At 38.9% G+C, this 22,177-nt stretch overlaps 1 protein-coding gene and 1 non-coding gene across 2 annotated transcripts in view; one reads left to right on the top strand and one right to left on the bottom strand.

Moving 5' to 3' along the window:
* Positions 1 to 1,603: 1,603 nt before the first annotated feature.
* Positions 1,604 to 22,177, bottom strand: part of LOC128776223 (guanylate cyclase soluble subunit alpha-2-like) — a 33,419-nt gene continuing 12,845 nt past the window's right edge. Inside the window, exon 2 of the mRNA XM_053900544.1 lies at positions 1,604 to 2,380. Within this exon, the coding sequence (XP_053756519.1) occupies positions 1,824 to 2,380 (557 nt within the window). The 3' untranslated portion in view covers positions 1,604 to 1,823. The remainder of the gene's footprint in view (positions 2,381 to 22,177) is intronic.
* Positions 10,399 to 10,515, top strand: LOC128776350 (small Cajal body-specific RNA 7). The gene has a single exon (XR_008421427.1). It is a non-coding gene; the product is annotated as a small Cajal body-specific RNA 7 (non-coding RNA).

The following is a 22,177-nucleotide window of genomic DNA, read 5'->3' as shown; positions in this document are numbered from 1 at the left end:
AAATCACGGGATCCAGTCATCCTGAATAAATGGGTATTGTTCCCTATCTCTCAAGTATTTTGTTTAAAATGTTTCCATTGAATTTCAAAATTATAAAAAGCAGTTCTAAAACGAATGCTGCAGAAGATCCTCAAAAATGTCTTTGGCTCTGCTTTCAGGGGGCTAGTCCCTTATTTATTTCTCATGGCAGGCACACCACAATACAAATACATGAGTACTCATTCACTAAGGTTTTTTTTTTATTTTTTATTTTTTTAATGTTTATTTATTTTTGAGAGACAGAGAGACAGAGTGCGAGTGGGGGAGGGGCAGAGAGAGAGGGAGACACAGAATCTGAAGCAGACTCCAGGCTCTGAGCTGTCAGCACAGAGCCCAACGCAGGGCTCGAACTCATGAACCATGAGATCATGACCTGAGCTGAAGTCAGATGCTTAATTGACTGAGTGACCCAGGTGCCCCTAATTCACTGAGTTTTTGATCATCTCTGTAACTCATCTTTCCTTTAGCCCACAGCAGCTTGTTCATTTCCAAAAGTCAACAGCTTTCCCTAAAATGCTTGCGAACAAGCTGAATCACCTAGAAGAACTTCACTTTACTTAAAAAAAATTTTTTTTAACATTTATTTTTGAGAGACAGAGACAAAGCATGAGAGGGGAAGGGGCAGAGAGTGAGGGGGACACAGAATCTGAAGCAGGCTATAGGATCTGAGCTGTCAACACAGAGCCCCACACGGGGCTTGAACTGGGAGATTGTGACCTGAGCCAAAGTTGGATGCTTAACCAACTGAGCCACCCAGGAGCCCCATACTTTTCTCATCACAAAATACCAAAAAGCTCTACTGGAAGTTGATACACACAAAGGTCTACTGCAGAAGAGTATCATTTATATCATTTATTTTTGTATTTAAAATAATAATGACTAATTTTTCTTCACATTTCTACTTAAATGTTGACTTCCCCTAAAAAAAAAAAAAGCTTTACCCATCTTTTCATTTGTTAATAACCAAGATTTTCCAAACCGGGATTTAAAGAAATTGATAATTCCTAGCGTTGACACTGTTCTCCAAGCAGTGAGCCTGTTCTAAAGGAATGAGTCCCTGTGTCAATGCTACAATCTATTGAGAAAAGCACTCGTGAGATAGCCACTTAATTTCCACCTCTTAGAAAATCCATTATTCTGCACACTGAGACAAAAATAGGATGCAACCAAGACGGTCCTAGATTATGACATTTACAACAGAGCATATTCAAAGTGGAGCTAGCTTTCCACCCATAGTTATTTAAGGAGAAGGTGAGCAGGCCCCACACTTTTGGAATCCGCCTTTCCATTTCTCTCCTGTTTGCCTTCAATTGGTGGAAATATTCATGGCTTTACAGGGTCAGGTTCTTGGTGAGTCCTATCATTTTTGTAATTACTGTGGCTGGTATTAGTAAGTGTCTTCCTTTTATATGCTGAAATAAACTAATGGAAGAGGCAGACCCTATGCAAAATGGCTGGGAATAAGGCCAAATCTTTTTCCATACATTCAGGGACCAGTAATTTTCTAAATGGCACTTTAAGCTCTGTAGCCTCAATAATTACAACTACCGCCGGCATGTAATTTACAGAAATAATTATGCACTCTTCCAGTCCCCATCACCCATCTCAAGCCCATGGCCACTCACCTTGTCTTTATTTTCAGCGCCAGAAGCCTCAGGCTTGGTCCTGATCACAAACGGGGTGGACAGTCACAACAGGACCCTCTCAAAGGCGGCACTGACCTTTGGAGAAACGATCTCGAAGCAGTCCTCAAACCTGAGCATTTTGTGGCTGTCGCACCACAGCTATTTCCGCAGGCCTTCCCCCAGCTGCAGGACGGACATGTGGATGTCAAACATCAAATTGGAAAGGGAAGGCCCTGCAGAAGGTACTGATGCTGATTCTGAGGTCCGCAGGGACTTGGGAGACTCCCCGGGGAAGGTTCTTCCTGGTGTTAGTATTGTCACATTCTTTGATGAGGAAGGTAAGACAGCTACAATTGCCTGGGTTCTATCGGAGCACAGTTTCTCATTGGCCACTTGCTCCATGGCCACATCAAGCTGGTAGATCTTCTTTCCCGCAGCCTTGATCATGCCCAGCATCGCAAAGCCCACAACGTGGTGAGGACGGAAGTAGTGAAGCAGAAGGGCGCCCTCGGGGAGCTCCTTGCACAGGAACGATGGGGACTCCAGCGTGGCCTGTTTCCCAAAGGAAGTTCTGATGTGTTCCAACAGAGCATCAAAGCCATTAAAAAAGTCCTGCAAAGTGCCACCTACGGCTCGAAGGACTCTCTCATTCTCATCAAAGCATATATTAAAGAACTCCTCACCAAATCTTTCTTGAACTTCCTCAAACTTCAAACCTAGAGGTAAATGGGAAGCAAATGTTAGTCAAGTGCAATAAAATAATTGAATTTATAGCTTTTTAAAAAATGCTCATCAAATGAGATAACTAGTGAGTGAAGCTAGAGAGATATTTCCCTTGGGCCCAGAGATTCTCAGAGAGATTAATTCATTTTGAATTAGAGAAAGAAAATTTCAGTTCACCTTCTGGGGGCTTCTAAGATGTTGATGAGCATAAGCTTCCTTTAACTTTATGCTTTTTTGTTTTTGTTTTTGTTTTTAAGTAGACTTTATTTTTTAGAGAAGTTTGAGACTCACAGCAAAAGTGAGCACAAAGTACAGATATTTTCCATAGAACACTCTTCCCACAAATACACAACCTCCCCCTTCACTCACACACACACACACACACACACACACACACACACACACACAATCAGTCATGCACTACAGTGGTACATCTGTTACAATCAATTAATTACAATGACACAACACCATCGCTCAGAGTTGGTAGTTTACAGTAGGGTTCACTCTTGGTGTTGTATGTCCTTGGGCTTGGACAAATGTGTAAGGATACGTGTCCACCATTACAGCATCACACAGAGTAGTTTTGCTGCTCTAGAAATCCTCTGTGCTCTGCCCGTTCATGCCTCCCACCTTACCTCAGCCCCCTGTAGCACAAACTTTCTAAATGCTGATAATTTAGCTGCCCAATTTTCTTTTCAATACCCTACTCCATTTGCTACAATTAGCACAAACAAGATCTTTTTCTTAATGGTTTCCCTCATAGGTAAATAAACTTTCCAGAAGCAGCTATCAAGTTGTTTCTCTATCGGGCCCATCCACTATTACTATCTGACTTATCAAAATTCTTCTGTTAAGTGGGAAATGTCAACCAGAGAGGGAATTTATGGTACTTGAGCAGAGAAAGGTATCGGATTATCTAGTGTCAACAGAAGGAATGAAGTTAGAATCCAGGGAGAGAGGGACAAAACAAGAAACTAAAATGGCAGAATGGTGGACTGCTTTGCATTCTTTGACCCACAAAACTGAGAGTAACCAAGAGTCTGGAATCTCACCAGAAAGGGTTAAAAGTCTTTGTCTTCCTGGTCTACATTCACTCCCACTTGACATGGCAAAAGGAACTCTATCTTACAGTAATGGAGGTACAATAAAAAGTAAGTACATATGCACACACATACACACAACCATTATGTAGAAACTAGAACCAGTCACACGTGATCTAGTTAGATCCACCATTAAGGACGATCTGAGGGAAAATATGGAGGGAATTTATGGTCCATACAGGAAGGATACAACACCTGTGTATGAGCTGAGTGTGTACACTAAAGGAAACTGCTATACAGAGTCAGTCTGTTGCTTCTCCTTTGACTTTGGCTGAAATCAACACATGTAAGTTCATATATTCATATTTTCTTGCCCCGTCTACTCCATCTCATAAGGAGGTCCTGAAGATAAGGCCTGACTGGGAAAGAAACAGAAGGCCACTCTGCTAGTGTCCTGTCCAAGGGCAGAGCCATCTGGGCTGTCTATGGCTCGCTTTGCTATCTATTCCTACATTTATTATTCCCTAAGCGTTCTCCCCATGCAGAAATCAGGGAACAAAGCAGAGTCAACACTACTATTTGAAAAACACAGCCAAAAGACATCAAATATTTTTTGAGACAGCACTAGAGAGTATAAATTTTTTGATAGCCAAGTGAAGAAGTCAGTTGGACAAAAAAAGTTCTTAAAATCAACGTGAAATGAAAAAAAAAAGTAGAAAACCTAAGAGAAAAAGAGTCCTTTTATTAAGAAGAATTTCATATTAATTTTAGTTTTATAGGTTTGATATTTGAGTCAAGCTGACAAATTCACCTATCAAGATAAAAACATGAGCGCACATCTTACATGGTCATGGTACAAGATTGCCCTTCAACGTAGGCTGCAAACACGAGCAGTAAGACCAGCTCAACTGATGATAATAGCATTTATCTGTCCAGTTCTCCAGCGTGGAAGAAAAAAAGGTGGACGACACTCACTGCAATTTGGCTCCTGTCCCAATGGCTCCACTGAAACTACTCTTCCAATTGCTTAAAGCAATACATACTGTTTCATCCCTACCTTAGTTAACCTGGTTTGTTGTTTTTGTTTTAATTTGACTGTACTGATCATCTCATTCTCCTAAATCTCCCTTCTCTCGGCTTCTAAAAATATACCCTGTTGGTTTGATTACTGACTGTCTGAAGACTCCTTCCCTAAAATGTATTCCTAGACCAAATCCTTATATCAGCATCGATACATAACCAAAAAGTCCTAATACAAATTAAATGTATATCCCTTCAAAGACAGTGTTCTTGGTTGTTATTAAATTTTTCAATTACAAAATTCTAATTAAAACTAAATTCAAAATAAATAAAAATTCCTATAAGCTGATTATACTCCCTGAACTACAAAATTCCATGGGTCACTAAAACATCCCACGAATTGCTTCTATACTTTGAAGAGTTTTATCTTAAAAGGACAGAGAGTCTTTATGCACAAAAAAGAAAAAAAGAATTTCTTCTAACTTGCTTTTTGTTTTATAACATTGAAAACGCCCTCAGAGTTATTAAGAACAGAGATTAAACATAATATAGTAAGCTTATGTTCTATTTTCATTGCCAGAATCCCAAAAAATAATCCAGAAAACAATTCACCAGGAGCACAAAATAAAAACTACTCTGTGAGTACAGCATTCTATCCACTAGGAATCCCTGCTGTCTTACAAAGCACTTCTGTACTTGAGGGTAAAGAAGAGTTGTTAATTCTCAAGCAAAGACACTGAGGTCTGCCAGGGTGCTAGAGTGACTTATACCAATAAAGAAAAGTTAGAATATTTTGAATATTACACCCAAATACTATACATGGTAATTCTATAAAATCACAGTACTCAGTTAACTAATAAAGATCTTTGGGGGGTGCCTGGGTAGCACAGCCAGTTAAGTGTCTGACTCCTGATTCTGGCTCACGTCATCATCTCATGGTTTGTGGGTTCCAGCCCTGCACCAGGCTCTGTGCTGACATTACAGAGCCTGCTTCGGATTCTCTCTTTCTCTCATTCTCTCTATGGCCCTCCCCCACTCATTCTCAATCTCTGTCTCAAAATAAACAATAAAAAAAATTTGTTCTCACAATTATTAAACTGCACAGTATCATAAAAGACAAGAAAGTTCTTCAAGTTGTAAACATGTAAACTTTGGGAAAGATCACTGTAACTTTTATAAATAGTTTCATTTTAAACCTCATCTCAAAATTCAGAAAGCACAGACAAAGTAGTTCAGCTCAGACAAGTGGTACAGTTCTCACTTCCAATACCCCACTTATGAGGATGCAAATCCCCTACTTACAGCAAATCAGGTGAAACATACAGACCATGCTCATGTGTTCATGTCAGAAGATGCTATGACAGTTTGACCTTTGGGTCTATAAGAATATGTTCCTCTAGAGGCAAAACTTAAAATAAATCTGCTTTCATTAACAAGTTAAAATTTTAAATTATTGTTGGGGCACCTGGGTGGCTCAATTGGTTAAGCGTCCAACTTCAGCTCAGGTCATGATCTCATGGTTTGTGAGTTCGAGCCCCACATCGGGTTCTATGCAGACAGCTCAGAGCCTGGAGCCTGCTTCAGATTCTGTATCTCCCTCTCTCTCTGCCCTTCCCCTTCTCATGCTCTGTCTCTCTCTCTGTCTCTCTCTCAAAAATGAATAAAACTTAAAAAAAATTAAGTTACTGTTAATTCACTTCTTTAGAAAAATGAGTAGCCTAAATGTGACATCTTTTATCTCAAAATGTAGTAACCTATCCATTGATGACATGAATCTTTGTCCTTCATTTGCTATCCATCTGACTTCACATCGTGCACCTCTTAAGGACAAAGACATGAGCTCATTTATGTCTGCACACCCATCACTAGTGTAATGCCTGGCACATGGACACAAAGATTTCATTCATAGAAACTAAGCTTTCAGGGTGCCTGGGTGGCTCTGCCACTTAAGCATCCAAATCTTGATTTAGGCTCAGGTCATGATCTCACAGTTCCTAGGTTCGAGCCCCATATTGGGCTGCTAGCACAGAGTGTGCTTGGGTATCTCTCTCCTTCTGTCTCTCTGCCCCTTCCTCACTCATGTTCTCTTTCTCTCTCTCTCTCTCTCTCTCTCTCTCTCTCTCTCTCTCTCTCTCTCTTCTCTCTCAAAACAGATAAAAACTTAAAAAAAATCTAAGCTGGGGCACCTGGTTGGTCAGTCGTTTAAGCGTTCAACTTTAGCTCAGGTCATGATCTCACAGTATGTGAGTTTAAGCCTTGAATCGTGTTCTGTGCTGACAGCTCAGAACCTGGAGGCTGCTTGGGATTCTGTGTCTCCCTTTCTCTGCCCCTCCCCCACTCACATTCTGCCTCTCTCAAATGAATAAAAGCATTAAAAATAATAAATAAAAGTTTAAAAAATAAAACTAAGCTTTCATCTAAATATTTGTTTGGTAAATATAATCAAGCTTTTAAAGCTACACTTGTGCCAGGACACCTGGGTGGCTCCATCAGTTAAGTATCCAACTTCAGCTCGGGTCACCATCTCCTGGTTTGTGACTTTGAGGCCCACATTGGGGCTCTCTGCTCTCAACATGGAGCCTGCTTCAGATCCTCTCTCTCCCTCTCTCTCTCCCCCTCTCAAAAATAAACATATAAAAAATAAAATATTAAATAAATTTTTAAAAAGTACCTTTAAAACCAAAGTTGTGCCACATTTAAGGGTACCTAGACACCTAGACACATTCTTTTCTGATATGAGCCTCTACAGATAATTAAGTCACAGTGTGATTAGGCTGTGACAGAGGCAAATGGGAATACTTATGGACAATGGAGAAAACAATGTATGACTCTCTCCTCTACAGCTTTTCCTGTTTGCCTCCGTTAGAGCCTAACAGAGGCATGGGTTTGAGCCCCATGCCTGTGATAGTGTCTGAAGAACTTGAATAAAAGTGGGTGTTCAAAAACCCAACAAGGAAGGCACAGTCACACTGACAGATGGACAGTAATGGAATACAGATGAACCAGAGAAGTGGGAGAGCCCAGCCTGGTCAGGGATGGGAAAACTGTAAGTGGATAGCATCTGGGGAATAGGAATGAGGGGGTGAGCTGTTAACTGATGGGCAACACCGAGCCTGGACTTTTGAGCACCAAGACCAATGTCAAAGGCACCAGCCAGAGATGCTATAATGTCTTTAAAAGCCTACATTGACTGAACTAGAGAGGTCCCAGTGAGAAGAATGTTAAACAATGTGCCAAATATTTTCATAGATGACTTTACACTTTAAAAAATTCTTATCAAGTAGATATTTTTAATTGTCTTTGTTTTACAGGTGAAAAATGTTAAGACATTTGCCCAAGTTCCACAACTATATGTAGCAAAGGTAGGTCTCAAGGTGAAGTCTGTCTGATACCACATCTTGTGAAATAAACACAGAGGAAAACATCTGTGCGAGGGAAGAAATGCACGTCTTGCCCACTGTTATTTAATCAATACCTAGCATTTTGCCTGTCATTTAGGAGATGCTTAATATGTATTAGCTGGATGGTCAATGAATTAATGTATCACTGAAGTCAACAGAAAGCAGTTATAAGGAACAGTCAACAGCTATCAAATGTCACAGTGAAGTCAAGTAAAAGAAAGACAGAAAACTGTAAAATGGATTGGTCAGCACTTTGGGGACCTTTGACAGCAATTTTAATGGAGGAGTGGGGCAGACTACTGGGTGTAAGGGATTAAGGAGTGTGTGACAAGTAAAGAAACAAAAAGTTTTCAGCTGGATTAATATTATTGGAGAGCTAAAATTACTTCCTTTATAAAACTGTAACAAATCTGACCACTATACTTGGAAAAGGAAATATTACCTTCATTGAGAACCAAGTAATTAGAGAGAGGTAGCACCAAATACACAGCATTGTACATTTGGGGTCCTGGGTCCTCTAGGGGAAGATGTATCAATAAAAGAGTACAATTAGTGTTTTTTAGATCCAGAGACCATCCTTGTCACCCAGGAAGGGCACGGGTCTCCACTAACACAGGAAAACACCAAAGCAGCAAGTGTATCCTTATGTGGACCAAATATCAACTGAGGAGGTGAATACCTACCAGCTACTCACTTCTGTGAGCTGCAGATGCCCCATAATTATCTTTTAATTATTTAGGCTCCATCAAATTCACATTTCAGTAATGTAACTCAAGCACAACTATATCTCAAGTCCATATTGTAAAGACATTCCAATATTTTAAGGAGATAATCATCCTCTTAGAGAAACCATTTTTTCAGCTTTCCTTCCTCTGCTATAAATGACATAAAATATTGTATAACTTTAAGGTGTACAAAGTGTTCTTTTGATGCATTTATATATTGCAAAACAATTACTCTCATAGTGTTAGCTAACACTTTCAATATGCCACATAATTTTGTGTATATATATATATATATATATATATATATATATAATTTTTTTTCTTTTTGGTAGTGAGAACATTTAAAATCTACTCTCTGAACAACACCCAAGCATATAATACATAATTGTTAACAATGCTCACAAAGCTGTGCAATAGATCCCAAGAACATATTCATCTTCTAACTGGAAGTTTGTACCCTTTGACTAACATCTCCCCAATCCCCCACCTCCCAGACCCTGGTAATCGCCATTCTGTGAATTTGGCATTTTTTAGATTCCACATAGAAGTGACAGCATATAGTATTTGTCCAGAAACAATACTTTTATCAGGAAGACCCTAAGGTCTTTGTGAGCTAGTTTGAAACCCAGATGACACTTTAATAAAAATTTATTCTAGTGTCTTGCCAATCTATAAAGAAATGACTGAAGTTGGTCTCAGCCTCCCAGGGGAGACTTACCGGTAAATACTATATGCATATGTCTAAATAATAACAAAGGAGAAAGGCTCAAAAGAAATGCCACTGGGAGTGGAAGGTATTATGCTCAGGGAAATAAATCAGTCAGAGAATGACAGATATCATAGGTTTTCACTCATATGTGGATCTTGAGAAATTGAACAGAAGACCATGGGGGAAGGGAAGGGGTAAAAATGGATACAAACAGAGAGGGAGGGAGGCAAACCACAAGAGACTATTAAATACAGAGAACAAACTAAGGGTGGATGGGGCGCAGGGGAGAGGGGGAAATGGGTGATGGGCATTGAGGAGGGCACTTGTTGGGAGGAACACTGGTGCTGTATGGAAGCCAAGTTGACAATACATTATATTCATGAGAAAAAAAAAAGAAATGCCATTGCATGAATTGTAATTTTAAAGAAAACTGTTTTCAATCTGATCTATCAATGCAGTTTCATTTGAATCTCTGTTGGGGTGATATAAAACCTCTGTAGTTTCAGGATATTCTGGAGTTAAGTAAGTAATAGTATAGGTATAATAGTGAAAAGAAAGATCCTTATCAATCTTGTCCTTAATCTGTGAAGAGTTAAACAATGAGTTTCTACTATTTTAGAAGCAAATTGTTCTCCTTTTACTGCATTTGTGGCATCTCTGCCCCTCTCCAAAAGGAACACAACCATGTCATATATTTACTTTTAAATATAAGTGAACCAAAATTAATTGTTTCAAATTTTATGATATAGTTAAAGAAAACAGAGTATACACTCAGATTTTTTTTTTTAAATAGGGTTTTAACATCTTTGAGCCAACAAAGAATTTGCTAACAACAGGGAACTCTCTAATATATTTAAGATTAATTACTGAATATCCAAAGGAGTAGGTATTATCAAAAGCATATTAAGTGCTTCAGGGACATTTGTGATGGTTAAGTTTAAAGTTTTTAAATTGGAGAATATGCTAAGATATACTTTAAAATATGCATAGGATATAAATTTTGATAGAAATATGGCATAATGGAGGTGAAGCCAGACTCTTTATAATCTGGGCCACATTTACAGTCTGCGATACATTTTTCACCAAGAAACCACATCTAAAAAGCAGAACATCCTATGGAAATGATGAAATAGAGACTGGGTGTCGAATGATGTATGATTGGAAATTTTTAATATGTAAATTAAGAGATTAATCTAAGTTTTAAAAAAAGAGCATCACAAAATTACACTCCAATATTATCAGTTGTTTCTCTTTCCTTTCAAACAGCAAAGCCTATCTGTGTGCCTTTCTTATAAAATACCAGATATTCCCTTGTATTATATATATTTGTCTGGATTCCTCTGTTGACTCTAAAACAGATTTAGTAGGACAGTTAATGAAAAGTACAACCTCTAAAAACAGTGTGATCTAGAATGAGAAGAAAAAAACAATGGAGGAAGAAATATAAACCAAAAGAACTTCCCCTAAATTGTAGAAAATCCTGAATCTTCAGATGTAAACAAGTTCCAGCCAGATTTGATAAGGGCATGCACACACACACTCTAATGCTCTCTCTCTTTCTCTCTCTCTCTCTCTCTCTCTCTCTCTCTCTCTCTCACACACACACACACACACACACACACACACACACACACACAAGCTCATTACAAAGAGGAGCTGGCCAAGCACCTGCCTCAGCTCTATACCCAAAAACCTGCATTTTTGCATTGCATAAATAGGGCAATGGCTCACAGGCTTTGGCATCTTCCCACAGAGACCTGCTCTCATCATTTCTCATGCCTGTACCTCTCCCAATCTTTCACCTGGTGGCTAAGAAGGTTGGAGAGGGAATCACAGTGCAAACATGCATGGACTCTGGCTTCCGTTGATGATGACTGTCCCTGCTCAAATTGGAGGCCACCGTAGCGATGGCAGGAGAGTTTCATTTCCACAAGGACAGATCCTCAGAGGGCTTACTCGGAGCCATTAATCACTGCTAATGCCTCTTTGATTGCTACGCCTCTACAATTGTTCAGCTGTGTGAGTCAGCCTCCTGAACTGCTGCACCCCAGTCTTGGGAGCTACGTGTCTGACCAATTTGTACAGAAACGATTAGGTTTTGGAATGAAAGTTGTGTTACAGTAAAGAAATAAAATTGAGGAGAATCTGAAAATTTTTTACCACTTTCCAAATGATATAGGTAAAAGTTAGCCAAAGGCTAAACCTATGAGTTTCCTTAGCCAAATATCAGACTTTAAATGTGACAGAAATTATCACATCATACGTCCATGATGTGGCTATTACAGTAGCATATGGCAGCCTATAGAGCATGCATGAAGAAGCAATCCTAGTACTTTTGTACTTCTGGAGGACAATAGCATGGAACTATGTATGTGTTTATTTACAAAATAATTTGTAGCTACACTGTTTCACACAAGATCAGTGACATGAAGTCATTAGATGCCCTGGAACTGCACTAACCCGTCTAACCTCCATCACAATACAGTAGTCCTCAGGATGCCTGGGTAGCTCAGTCAATTGAGCATCCAACTATTGATTTCAGCTCAAGTCATGATCTCATGGTTCATGGGTTTGAGCCCTGCATCAGGCTCTGCGCTGACAGTGTGGAGCCTGCTTGGGATTCTCTCTCTCCCTCTCTCTGTTCCTCCCCAGCTTGTGCTCTGTCTCAAAATAAATAAATATAGTACATACTAAAAAAATATAGTATTCCTCATAAATAGTCATCCTTCGTCTACTTCTACACCACCCATGATGAGGAACTCCTGAAGCATGCTCTCCCGATAATATTTCTAGTGATCACATAGTTTCTTCCTTCTTCCACAGAGAAACAATCTATTCCTATCACTTTGGCTCACTGGTTCTATTATACCCTCTGTTTTCCCCACAAAAATCTGTTAAACTGCCTGAAAATAGCTCACAGGCTCTCCTTTGTCTTCTCATCTTGTTTTCAAAGAACTAATTCAAAATCCATTAAAGGCAGCTAAAAAGAATGATCTTAAATGGATGTGAAAGGCAAGAGTACATGAGAAAAAAGATACAGAACAGGTGTGATTTCGAAGGACACTGTAAGTTACCAGGAGGAAGGGAACAAGAAAGCAGCAGAGATAAAAGAGGTCTATTTCAGATAAGAGGAGCTGACGTGAGATGCTTTGACTCCAGGTTTCAGCCCTGTGTGTATATGTGCTCTAACGTGGGAAAATAGATGTCTGTATTTACTCATCCTCACTAGAGTATACACTTCAAACTGTTTTTCAGTGTCCTATTTATTTGCCCTGACCCCATCCACACTTTTCATACTCCGTTCCCTTTAGATCATACATATGGAAGATGCTAGGCCAGGTAGGGAAGCAAGTGAGGACTATGGAAAAACAGTACCGATGGCACACGCATGGACTGAATGAATATCCTCTATGTCTTCTCCATCATGGGTAAGGCCACTGTATGAACAGATGAACAGAGACTGTTCATGTGTGTTACCATTTCCACGGGAACCTGACAGGAATTCTGAGCTACATTTGTCACACTACATCTGGACATATTCCACAAATAGAACACAAGGGCAAGCCTCAGACACACAAGAATTAACAAAAATGGCCAGCTTTTTAAATCAGGAGGGGATAACATCTACATTTGAGTTCCTCTGTTATTGTAAAGGAACCAATAATCTCTTTGGATTCACGGTTTCTTTGGGGAAAGGGTTATGCCCTTATTATTTCTTTTGCTTTTGTGACATAGCTGTGTTCATTTTTTTCTCTGTCCCCTTTCAGTTTTTGTGCATACCCATACACATATTTTACAAAGCTGGATTCACAGTGGACACAAAAACACTTGGTTTTTGCCTATTTTTCTTTTTGTGTAATTGTTTCTCTCTAGCAGAGGCGGGGGTATTTGTAGCTGTCGGTGCTCAGCAGAGTCTTGCTCTAGAAACTGTCTTGAGCTAAATAAGGCTGCCTGACCCAACGTCCCTTCCCCAGGGCAACCTGTATCCAAAGACATGAGCTGTAATGCAAAGATGAGTCTTCCTGGTCTCCATGGAGGGCAACTGTGAAAAGCTGAGCAGAGTCCTTTCCTGTGACAGCACATGAACCCTGGCCCCTCTCCTTTCTTCACATCCTCACAAGGAAGTAGTCTGGTGAAACTATAAAGCTGTAAACACATGCTACATAACTTCCAGAAAAAGGGATGAATGGAGGGTGGAGCTGCGAGCCACAAAGCGTTATTCTCAGGACTTGATATCTACAGGGGTTTGCCTGGTGTGTCATCGGTCCTAACTAAGGGTTCCTGAGCACAAATCTTCATCTGAGTCTGTTTCCTGGGGAAATGAGGCTATCAAAACATCATAAACATTCTCCCATGCCACAGTGTCATCTTGCCACACTGTTCTCATTGCAACAGCTGCTTAATGCCCTCAGAAGCAGATCATATTTTAATTGACCATTTCCTCACAGTAAGACAGTTGGTTGTTGCCAATATTTTGTCATTATAAAGAGAATTCAATAAACGCCATCGAGCCATTATTTAAAGTTTCTTCTTCTTGTTTTGAATTATTTCTTCACAATAATCTAAGGTGTGGGCCATTACCAAGAGGATGGAAAGGTTTCAGATTACTGATACTAAAGCCTTGTAAGTTGTAATATGGCACACCTAAGTTTAATAGGAAGATACACTAAGGAATCGGGGCAGATTATGTTCTACATTATAGTGTCTTTGACCCAAGGCTCGAACAGAATGCTTCAGAAGCCCAAAGAGAAAAAGATAACAGAATGCTCTATAATGAACTTATATAGCATTCCATTATACTTGGCTGAGTAAATCAGAGCCTACACAAGGTACCCAGTGTACAATAAATATTTGTTCAGTAGATGTGTGAATGAATAAATGAATATTTAGGTTGCTTTAAATTTTAACTGAAACATGAGGGGGCTCATTAATATAGAAATGCAGATAATGCAGAAAATATGGACTGGATACTAATAAGTCCGTGGCTTTAAGTTCTTAAATTATTCCCATTCCAAAGCAAAAGTGATGGTGGTGGTAACAGGGAGAGCCCACATGGGTATGTGTTAGATCCTCTTTTATGCACAACTTAGCAGAGGGACCAACGAGGAGAATTTAAGGAGGAATAAAATAATTGCTAAGAAAAGCACTTTGTCAACCAAAAACCAGTAAGCCAAGGTTTGTCATTATCACAATAGGACACATACAACAAATTCATGCAAAAGAATGCCAAAGACTGGATTTTAGTGAAAACCCCAATCTTTAAAATCGGGGCAGATGAGGAATGAAGACAGTAAGCTGAGCACAATCTACCTCTGAGATGCGCTGGCAGATCCTGGAGACATAACCTAAGAATCATCTCCTGTTCTTGTCTCTTAAAATGTCCCAACAAGAATCGTTTCTCAAATTAGTCTGACCTCATCAGTACCTTGTGAGCATGCCCTACTATCCAACTCATGTCCTATCACTCAGACCCTCCCTGGGGTTATCACAAGAGAGCATAGGAAGACAAAGAAGGGGACACTCTACCTGTTTTTGAGGGGAGAGAAGAAAAACAATGGGACACAGAAGGTGCAAAAGGAAGAAAACAGACCAAAGGCTTAATTTCTTCCTATAGATAGCTTAATAGGTCAGTTTAGGGGCCACTTGACCCAAAGGAGATATAAAACAAAAATGTCTGTATTCAGAGCTCTTCATTTTCCTATAAACGTTTATCCCTGACCTATTACTCCTTAACTCCTAAAGAAAACTAAAGGTTCTATGAGAAATCTTTGTTAATATTTGAAAGCAAACAAAAAAGCATTATCCAAAGGTCAACCAAATCTAGTACTTGACAGGAAGAAGATGTTACAGAGCTGTAAGATCTTGAACTTTCAGTCAACAAAAGATGCCTGGGAATTCAAGCATGTGCAGCCACTCTGGAAAACAGTATGGAGGTTCCTCAAAAAACTAAAAATAGAACTACCCTACAACCCAGTAATTGCACTACTAGGCATTTATCTATGGGATACAGGTGTGCTGTTTTGAAGGGACACATGTACCCCCATGTTTATAGCAGCACTATCCACAATAGCCAAAGTATGGAAGGAGCCCAAATGTCCATCGATGGATCAATGGATAAAGAAGATGTGGTATGTATGTATATACATATACATATATCTATCTATCTATCTATCTATCTATATATATATATATATATATATATATATATATATCTACATACACAATGGAGTATTACTCTGCAATCAAAAAGCTTGAAATCTTGCCATTTGCAACTACATGGATGGAACTGGACCATATTATGCTAAGTGAAATTACTCAGTCAGAGAAAGACAAAAATCATATGACTTCACTCATATGAAGACTTTAAGAGACAAAACAGATGAACACAAGGGAAGGGAAACAAACATAATATAAAACCAGGGAAGGGGACAAAACAGAAGAGACTCGTAAATATGTAGAACAAACTGAGGCTTACTGGAGGGGTTGTGGGAGGGGGGATGGGCTAAATGGGTAAGGGGCATTAAGGAATCTACTCTTGAAATCACTGTTTCACTATATGCTAACTAATTTGGATGTAAATTAAAAAAAAAAAGCCATTCTTTCCAAAGCACTTATTTAGTGTGGTGTAGAGAAAGTCCTAAATGAAAGAAAAAAAAGAAAAACAAAAAAACAAACAAACCAAAAAAACCCCCTGGCTTTTCTCTCCTCAGTCCATTCCCAGGACTTGCCAGAATATTGATTGCTATTTCCTTTCTAGCTTCCAGAAGGATGTCAATGGTCAACAGAGTTTGCTTTTTCTATCCCAGTGACAATGAAATGGTTGGCCTGGTGCCCTAGAAGGCAAAGAGATATACTGTTTTTTTTTTTTTTTTAAGCTTTGTGACCATGGCCACCTTGTTGCAAGTGCAAACCTTGCAAGGTAGGCGATCTTCTTTTAAAACAGTGAGCCAATAAACTACAATTCTGTTGCCAGGAGAACTGAGCCAACAGTGAAACTAACATCCCTGTTTGACTTATGAGAATGATCCAAATACATAGATAAATAAGACAAGAATGAAACCAAGAGCAGGCAAGCCTGTTTGTGGTAAGATATACTCTATCCCCCAAATCCCTATTTTTCTTGCATACTAAAGTGGAAGCAGCCATACCGGTTTGTGAATACCGCTGTTACTTAAATTTCTGCCTCCCATTAGTAACTAGATTCAGCCGACCATTTTATTAAAAATTGTGCCCCCTAAGGATCAAGATTGTCAAGTATGTCACAGCATGAAAATGCATGTGTGGATGTCAGATTGGAGGGGGGTGGTTAAGAATACGTAGGGAGACATGAAATGACATTTATCTGCCTTGTATGTTGGCTTCTGATCCTATACAAGTTTGAAATTTGAGTATAATTCACTTAAATCCTATTATTTCTATACAACAATTAGGGCTTTAAAGAATTACACAGAGATGCATTTAAAATGGATATGGTTCTTAGGGTACCTGGGTGGCTCAGTCGATTAAGCATCTGACTTCAGCTCAGGTCATGGTCTCACAGTTCGTGAGTTTGAGCCCCGTGCCAGGCTCTGAGCTGTCAGCACAACTTTGTCAGCCTGCTTTGGATTCTGTGTCTCCCTCTCTCTCCCCCTCCCCCACTCATACTCTGTTTCTGTCTCTCTCTCTCTAAAATAAAATAAACTTTAAAAAATGGATATAGTTCTTGAAAAGTATTCCATCTGTCCAACAAGAAAGAAAATGAGTATCAAGCATGTGCCAGATGCTCTGACCCACTATGAATTGCAACAAGTGAGCCGTGGTCATTTTAACTATGGGTAGTAATTGTCACAGGGGTTTTAATTACCTTTAAATAGTTCACTCTAAACTATTAGCTCAGTTGAAACACTAAACAGCTACTTAGCATGATGTCCTGCTTAAGGTGAAGATTCTGTTTAACTAACTGTACATGCTGCTGTAGACAGAGGCAGAAAGCACCTAAACACAGAAACACTTTAATAGCACATTGCAATAGTATCTAATGACTGATGACAGACTGTGAAAAGTCATTTACCGTGGGTATTTATTTGTTATGTTTTTTCAATGTTTATTTTTGAGACCGAGACAGAGCACGAGTGGGCAAGGGGCAGAGAGAGAGGGAGACACAGTATCTGAAGCAGGCTCCAGGCTCTGAGCTGTCAGCACAGAGCCCAATGTGGGGCTTGAACCTATGAACCGAACTATAACATCATGACCTGACCTGAAGTTGGTCACTTAACCAACTGAGCCACCCAGGCACCCTTCCTATCACTAGAGGCATGAATCACCTGCTCTGAGACCAGTTCTCTGCAGTATTAGATAAATGGAGTGGGATTATGTTCAGACACTATTCTAATTTCATCTTCAAGGTCCTTAGCACTGCAACAGATTAATAAGCAAGACCACACAACTGGAGGAAATACACCTCATAGATGGGCTCTACTCTGGACACTCATTACATGTATAAAATTTGGTGCTTTCATGAGTGATGTTGGGGGGAAAACACACTTAAATATAAAAATAGACTACAAGCTCTTATTCATGTGTTTTAGTTTAGGTTTGGATTTTTTTCTTAATTGGGGCTACCACCAAGTAGAAATACAAAGTCCTTTTGGGCTTACCTATCTTAATTATCATTTTATTCAACAGCTTTTAGAACTATTTGATTTTGATATAATTTCAAACTTAGAGGATAGTAGCAAATAGTACCAAAGTAGGAATAGTACCAAATAGTACCAATAGTACCAAAAACTCCCATTTTCTTTTATAAAGATTTACCAATTTGTTAGAAATTTATCCCTTCTGTTTTATTCTCATTCTCTCTCTCTCTGTCACACATACACACACACATACACACACACACACACACACAATTTGATAATTAAGTGGCAAAGGTCCTTCCCTAAATACATCAGTGCATATTTCCTACAAACAAGGATGTTCCCTTACAAAACCACAGTACAGTTTTGAAGATGAGGAAATTTAACTTTGGTACAATATTATCTAATCCACACTCCATATTCCAATTTCGTTTATTGGCCCAGTAATGTTCTTCATGGCTCCTTCCTAGCACAGGATCCAATACAGGATTATTCACTGCATTGGTCTTGTATCTTTAGCTTTCCTTCCTCTGGAACAGCTCCTCAGCCTTTGTCTTTCAAACAATACTTCTTTCAAACAATACCTACCCTTCCAGGCCCCCTGCCTTATTGGTGTGGTTACAAAGGACTAATATAGCACCTAACCACTAGATACCTACAGTCAAGGTGGAGAGAAAGACCTGGGGACGATTAGGAAGCACACCATGAAATGTGCTGTAATAGAAGGATACGTTAGGTTCCTCCCATTTTTATCAGTTCAAAACCCTTGTTCTCTAGATCCTTGTTTTCTATCTTCATAAGAAAATACATTTATAGCCAGAATCATCATTAGCCAAAGTTATTTGTAAAATGTCTTTTAGTTCAAGGAGTTGGCCAAAGTTATGTATGTATGTATGTATGTATGTATGTATGTATGTATATGTGTGTGTGTGTGTATGCATAAGAGGGTACTATATGTATATAATACAGTATGTAAATATGTGTACATATACGTATATATGTACGCATGTATACATGTATGTATGTATGTATATGAGGGTACTATATGTATATAATACAGTATGCATATATGTGTGTGTATATATATATATATATATACACACATACAGTAGTTTATGGCAATATATGCACACACAAACACACACACACACACACACACACACACACACACACACACACACACCAAGTTGTCTTTTCTTTCCTTTCCTTATCTTTTCTTTCCTTTACTAAGAAACAGAGATGGTTCTTTTAAACAGGAGATGTGCTAAAATTGCTACTTTTAGAAACAAAAATGTGACCTGGTAAAAAGAACCATGTCTCTTTATAGTTAGAAAAGCTATATTCAGGGGAAGAGCCAAGACGGCGGAACAGCATGGAAGTTTTTTGTGTGTCTCCTGTCCATGAAATACAGCCAGACCAACACTAAACCATCCTACACACATAGAAAACTGATTGGAGGATTAACACAACAATCTGCACAACCTGAACCACAGAATTCAGCAGGTGCATGGTGTGGAGAAGTGAACTTGGGGAACAAGAAGCTGCAAAAGGTAGGGAATCACTTTTGTGGACAGAGAGAGGATGGAAACTGGGGAAGGGGGGAGAATACAGGAAAAGCATCCCTCCCCAAAAGTAGCTGGAGAGAAAGTGGAAAATTGGAAACAGTCACAGGGACTAAACTAAACAGGGAGAAAGAAGAAAGGAGAGTGTTTAAATTCCATTAAGACTGTAAACAAGGGGAGCACAAAGGCTGCAGCTCTGCAGTTCAATACCTGGCAGTGCTCTGGTGGGAAGGGCGAATCCCCAGGAACAGAGTTGGGCCCAGGAGGTTCTTGGGCCACATGGGGAAAAGCGGTTCCACTGCTGGAAGAACATTTGGTAGAGACTGTTGAAGCCACCTGGTCCCAACAGACCCCAGAAGGTGGCCACATTCGCTGGTGCTGGGGCAAGGTCGTTAAGGGTAAAGCCTGATGCCAGATGTGTGTTGTGATTTTCCGTCATCCCTGAAACACTGCTGCTACACTATCTCCCAAACATTTTCTGGGGCCAGGTGGCAGCTGGCCGCAGTCTTGGGGCACAGGCAACAATAGGGTTCAGCGGGCGTTTCTGGGTGTTGCCGATATTTGGCTACTACTCATTCGGCCATTGCTCAGTGAGACCCTCCCACAGAGGGCTGGAATGGGTCAAAGATGCAGTCCTTCAGAAATAAGGGGCCAGAGAAAACAGCCACATCTGAGACAAAACTTGGGAGAGAGGTACTGCCTGGGGCCTGGTACAGAGAGTGAAAAAGCAGGGAGTGGGCAAAAGCTGAAGACAGAGGATGCGTGCACAACTGCTGATCCTGGAGAACAGACTGGGTAGCTGGGTAGCGCCATTTTCACTGCTTCTGCGCATGCCCACCTACGAGCTCCACAACAATCCACCTCAGTAGGCTAGCAACACCATCTAGCAGAGAACTGAGCCATTACACTGAGCCCTGCCCAACTGGGCCAACCTTGCTCTTCAAGAAACAAATCTCACCGCTAGCTTAATTTATAGACTATAAAGACTTACATAGACTGACTTTTAGGAGAAAATGAAGCAATTTCAGTCCTACTTCAATCTGTTAGCAGGTTCATCTATTCAATTTTATTTCTTTTTCCTTTTTCTCTTTTACAATCCTTTACTTTTTCTTGAATAGAGAAAGAGAAATAATTCATTTTTACTTTCAATTTTTATTAAAAGTATCTTTCTTTAATTTTTATTATATTTTTTACTTTTGTGTAAATTTTTTCAAATTCTACTTTACTTCCATAATTTTATTTTAGTCTAATTCAGTGTATTCACCTTTTAAACATTTTAAACAATTTCCTTTTTTTTTCTTTCTTTTTCTTTTTTTCTCTTTTTCAATTCTTTTCTTTTCTTGAATGGACAAAGAGGAATACTTCATTTTTATTTTCAATTTCTATTAAAATATTCTTATTTAATTTTCATTACTATATTTTTTGCTTTTATGTAAATTTTTTTCTAATTCTATTTTATTTCCATCATTTTATTTTAGTCTAATACAGTGTATTTTTTCAAATTTTCATGATTTCTTTTTTCCTTTTTTTCTTTATCTTTTTCCTCTTTTTATTTTCTCTTCTTTTTTCTTAAACAGAAAATGAAAAATTTTACATTTATTTTTAATTTTTAATAAAAATATTTTTCTTTAGTTTTTTTTCTACTATGTTCTTTACTTCTGTGTATATGTTTTCAAATTCTAGTGTACCTCCATCATCTTATTTTAGTCCACTTCAGTGTATTCATTTTTTCAAATTCTCAAAAAATTTCCTTTTTTTTTTCTTTTTCCACCCCTTTTTTTAATCTAATCTGTCAAACCACTTTCAACACACAGACCAAAACACACCTAGGATCTTGCATCATTTATTCAATTTGTGTGTGTGTGTGTGTGTGTTAAATTTTTTTAATTTTAATATTTTTTAATTTATTTTTTAAATTTTAATGTTTCTACCTCATTACTTCCTTTTCTCCCTTCAAAATAACAAAATGAAGGAATTTCCCCAAAAGAAATAACACGAAGAAACGACAGCCAGGGATTTAACCAACACAGATACAAGCAAGATGTCTGAACCAGAATTTAGAATCACAATAATAAGAATACTAGCTGGAGTCAAAAATAGATTAGAATCCCTTTCTGCAGAGATAAAAGAAGTAAAAAATAGCAAGAATCATATTAAAAATGCTAAAACTGGGCTGCAATCACGGATGGATGCCGTGGCGGTAAGGATGAATGAGGCAAAACAGAGAATCAATGATATAGAGGGCAAACTTATAGAGAATAATGAAGCAGAAAAAAAGAGGGAGAATAAGGCAAAAAAGCATGATTTAAGAATTAGAGAAATCAGTGAGTCATTAAAAAGGAACATCAGAATCATCGGGGTCCCAGAAGAGGAAGAGAGAGAGATAGGGGTAGAAGGGTTCTGTGAGCAAATCATAGCAGAAAACTTTGCTAACCTGGGGAAAGACACAGACATCAAAATCCAGGAATCACAGAGGACCACATTAGATTCAACAAAAACTGACCATCAATAAGGCATAGCATAGTCAAATTCACAAAATACTCAGACAAGGAGAGAATCATGAAAGCAGCAAGGGAAAAACAGTCCCTAACCTACAAGGAAAGACAGATCAGGTTTGCAGCAGAACTATCCACAGAAACTTGGCAGGCCAGAAAGGAGGGGCAGAATATATTCAGTGTGCTGAATCAGAAAAATATGCAGTCAAGAATTCTTTATCCA

The sequence above is a fragment of the Panthera pardus genome, unplaced genomic scaffold (genome assembly GCF_024362965.1).
Source record: "Panthera pardus isolate Hobbes unplaced genomic scaffold, ASM2436296v1 HiC_scaffold_12, whole genome shotgun sequence".
NCBI classification, from domain to species: Eukaryota; Metazoa; Chordata; class Mammalia; order Carnivora; family Felidae; genus Panthera; species Panthera pardus.
This window is presented reverse-complemented; position numbering and strand designations above follow the sequence as displayed.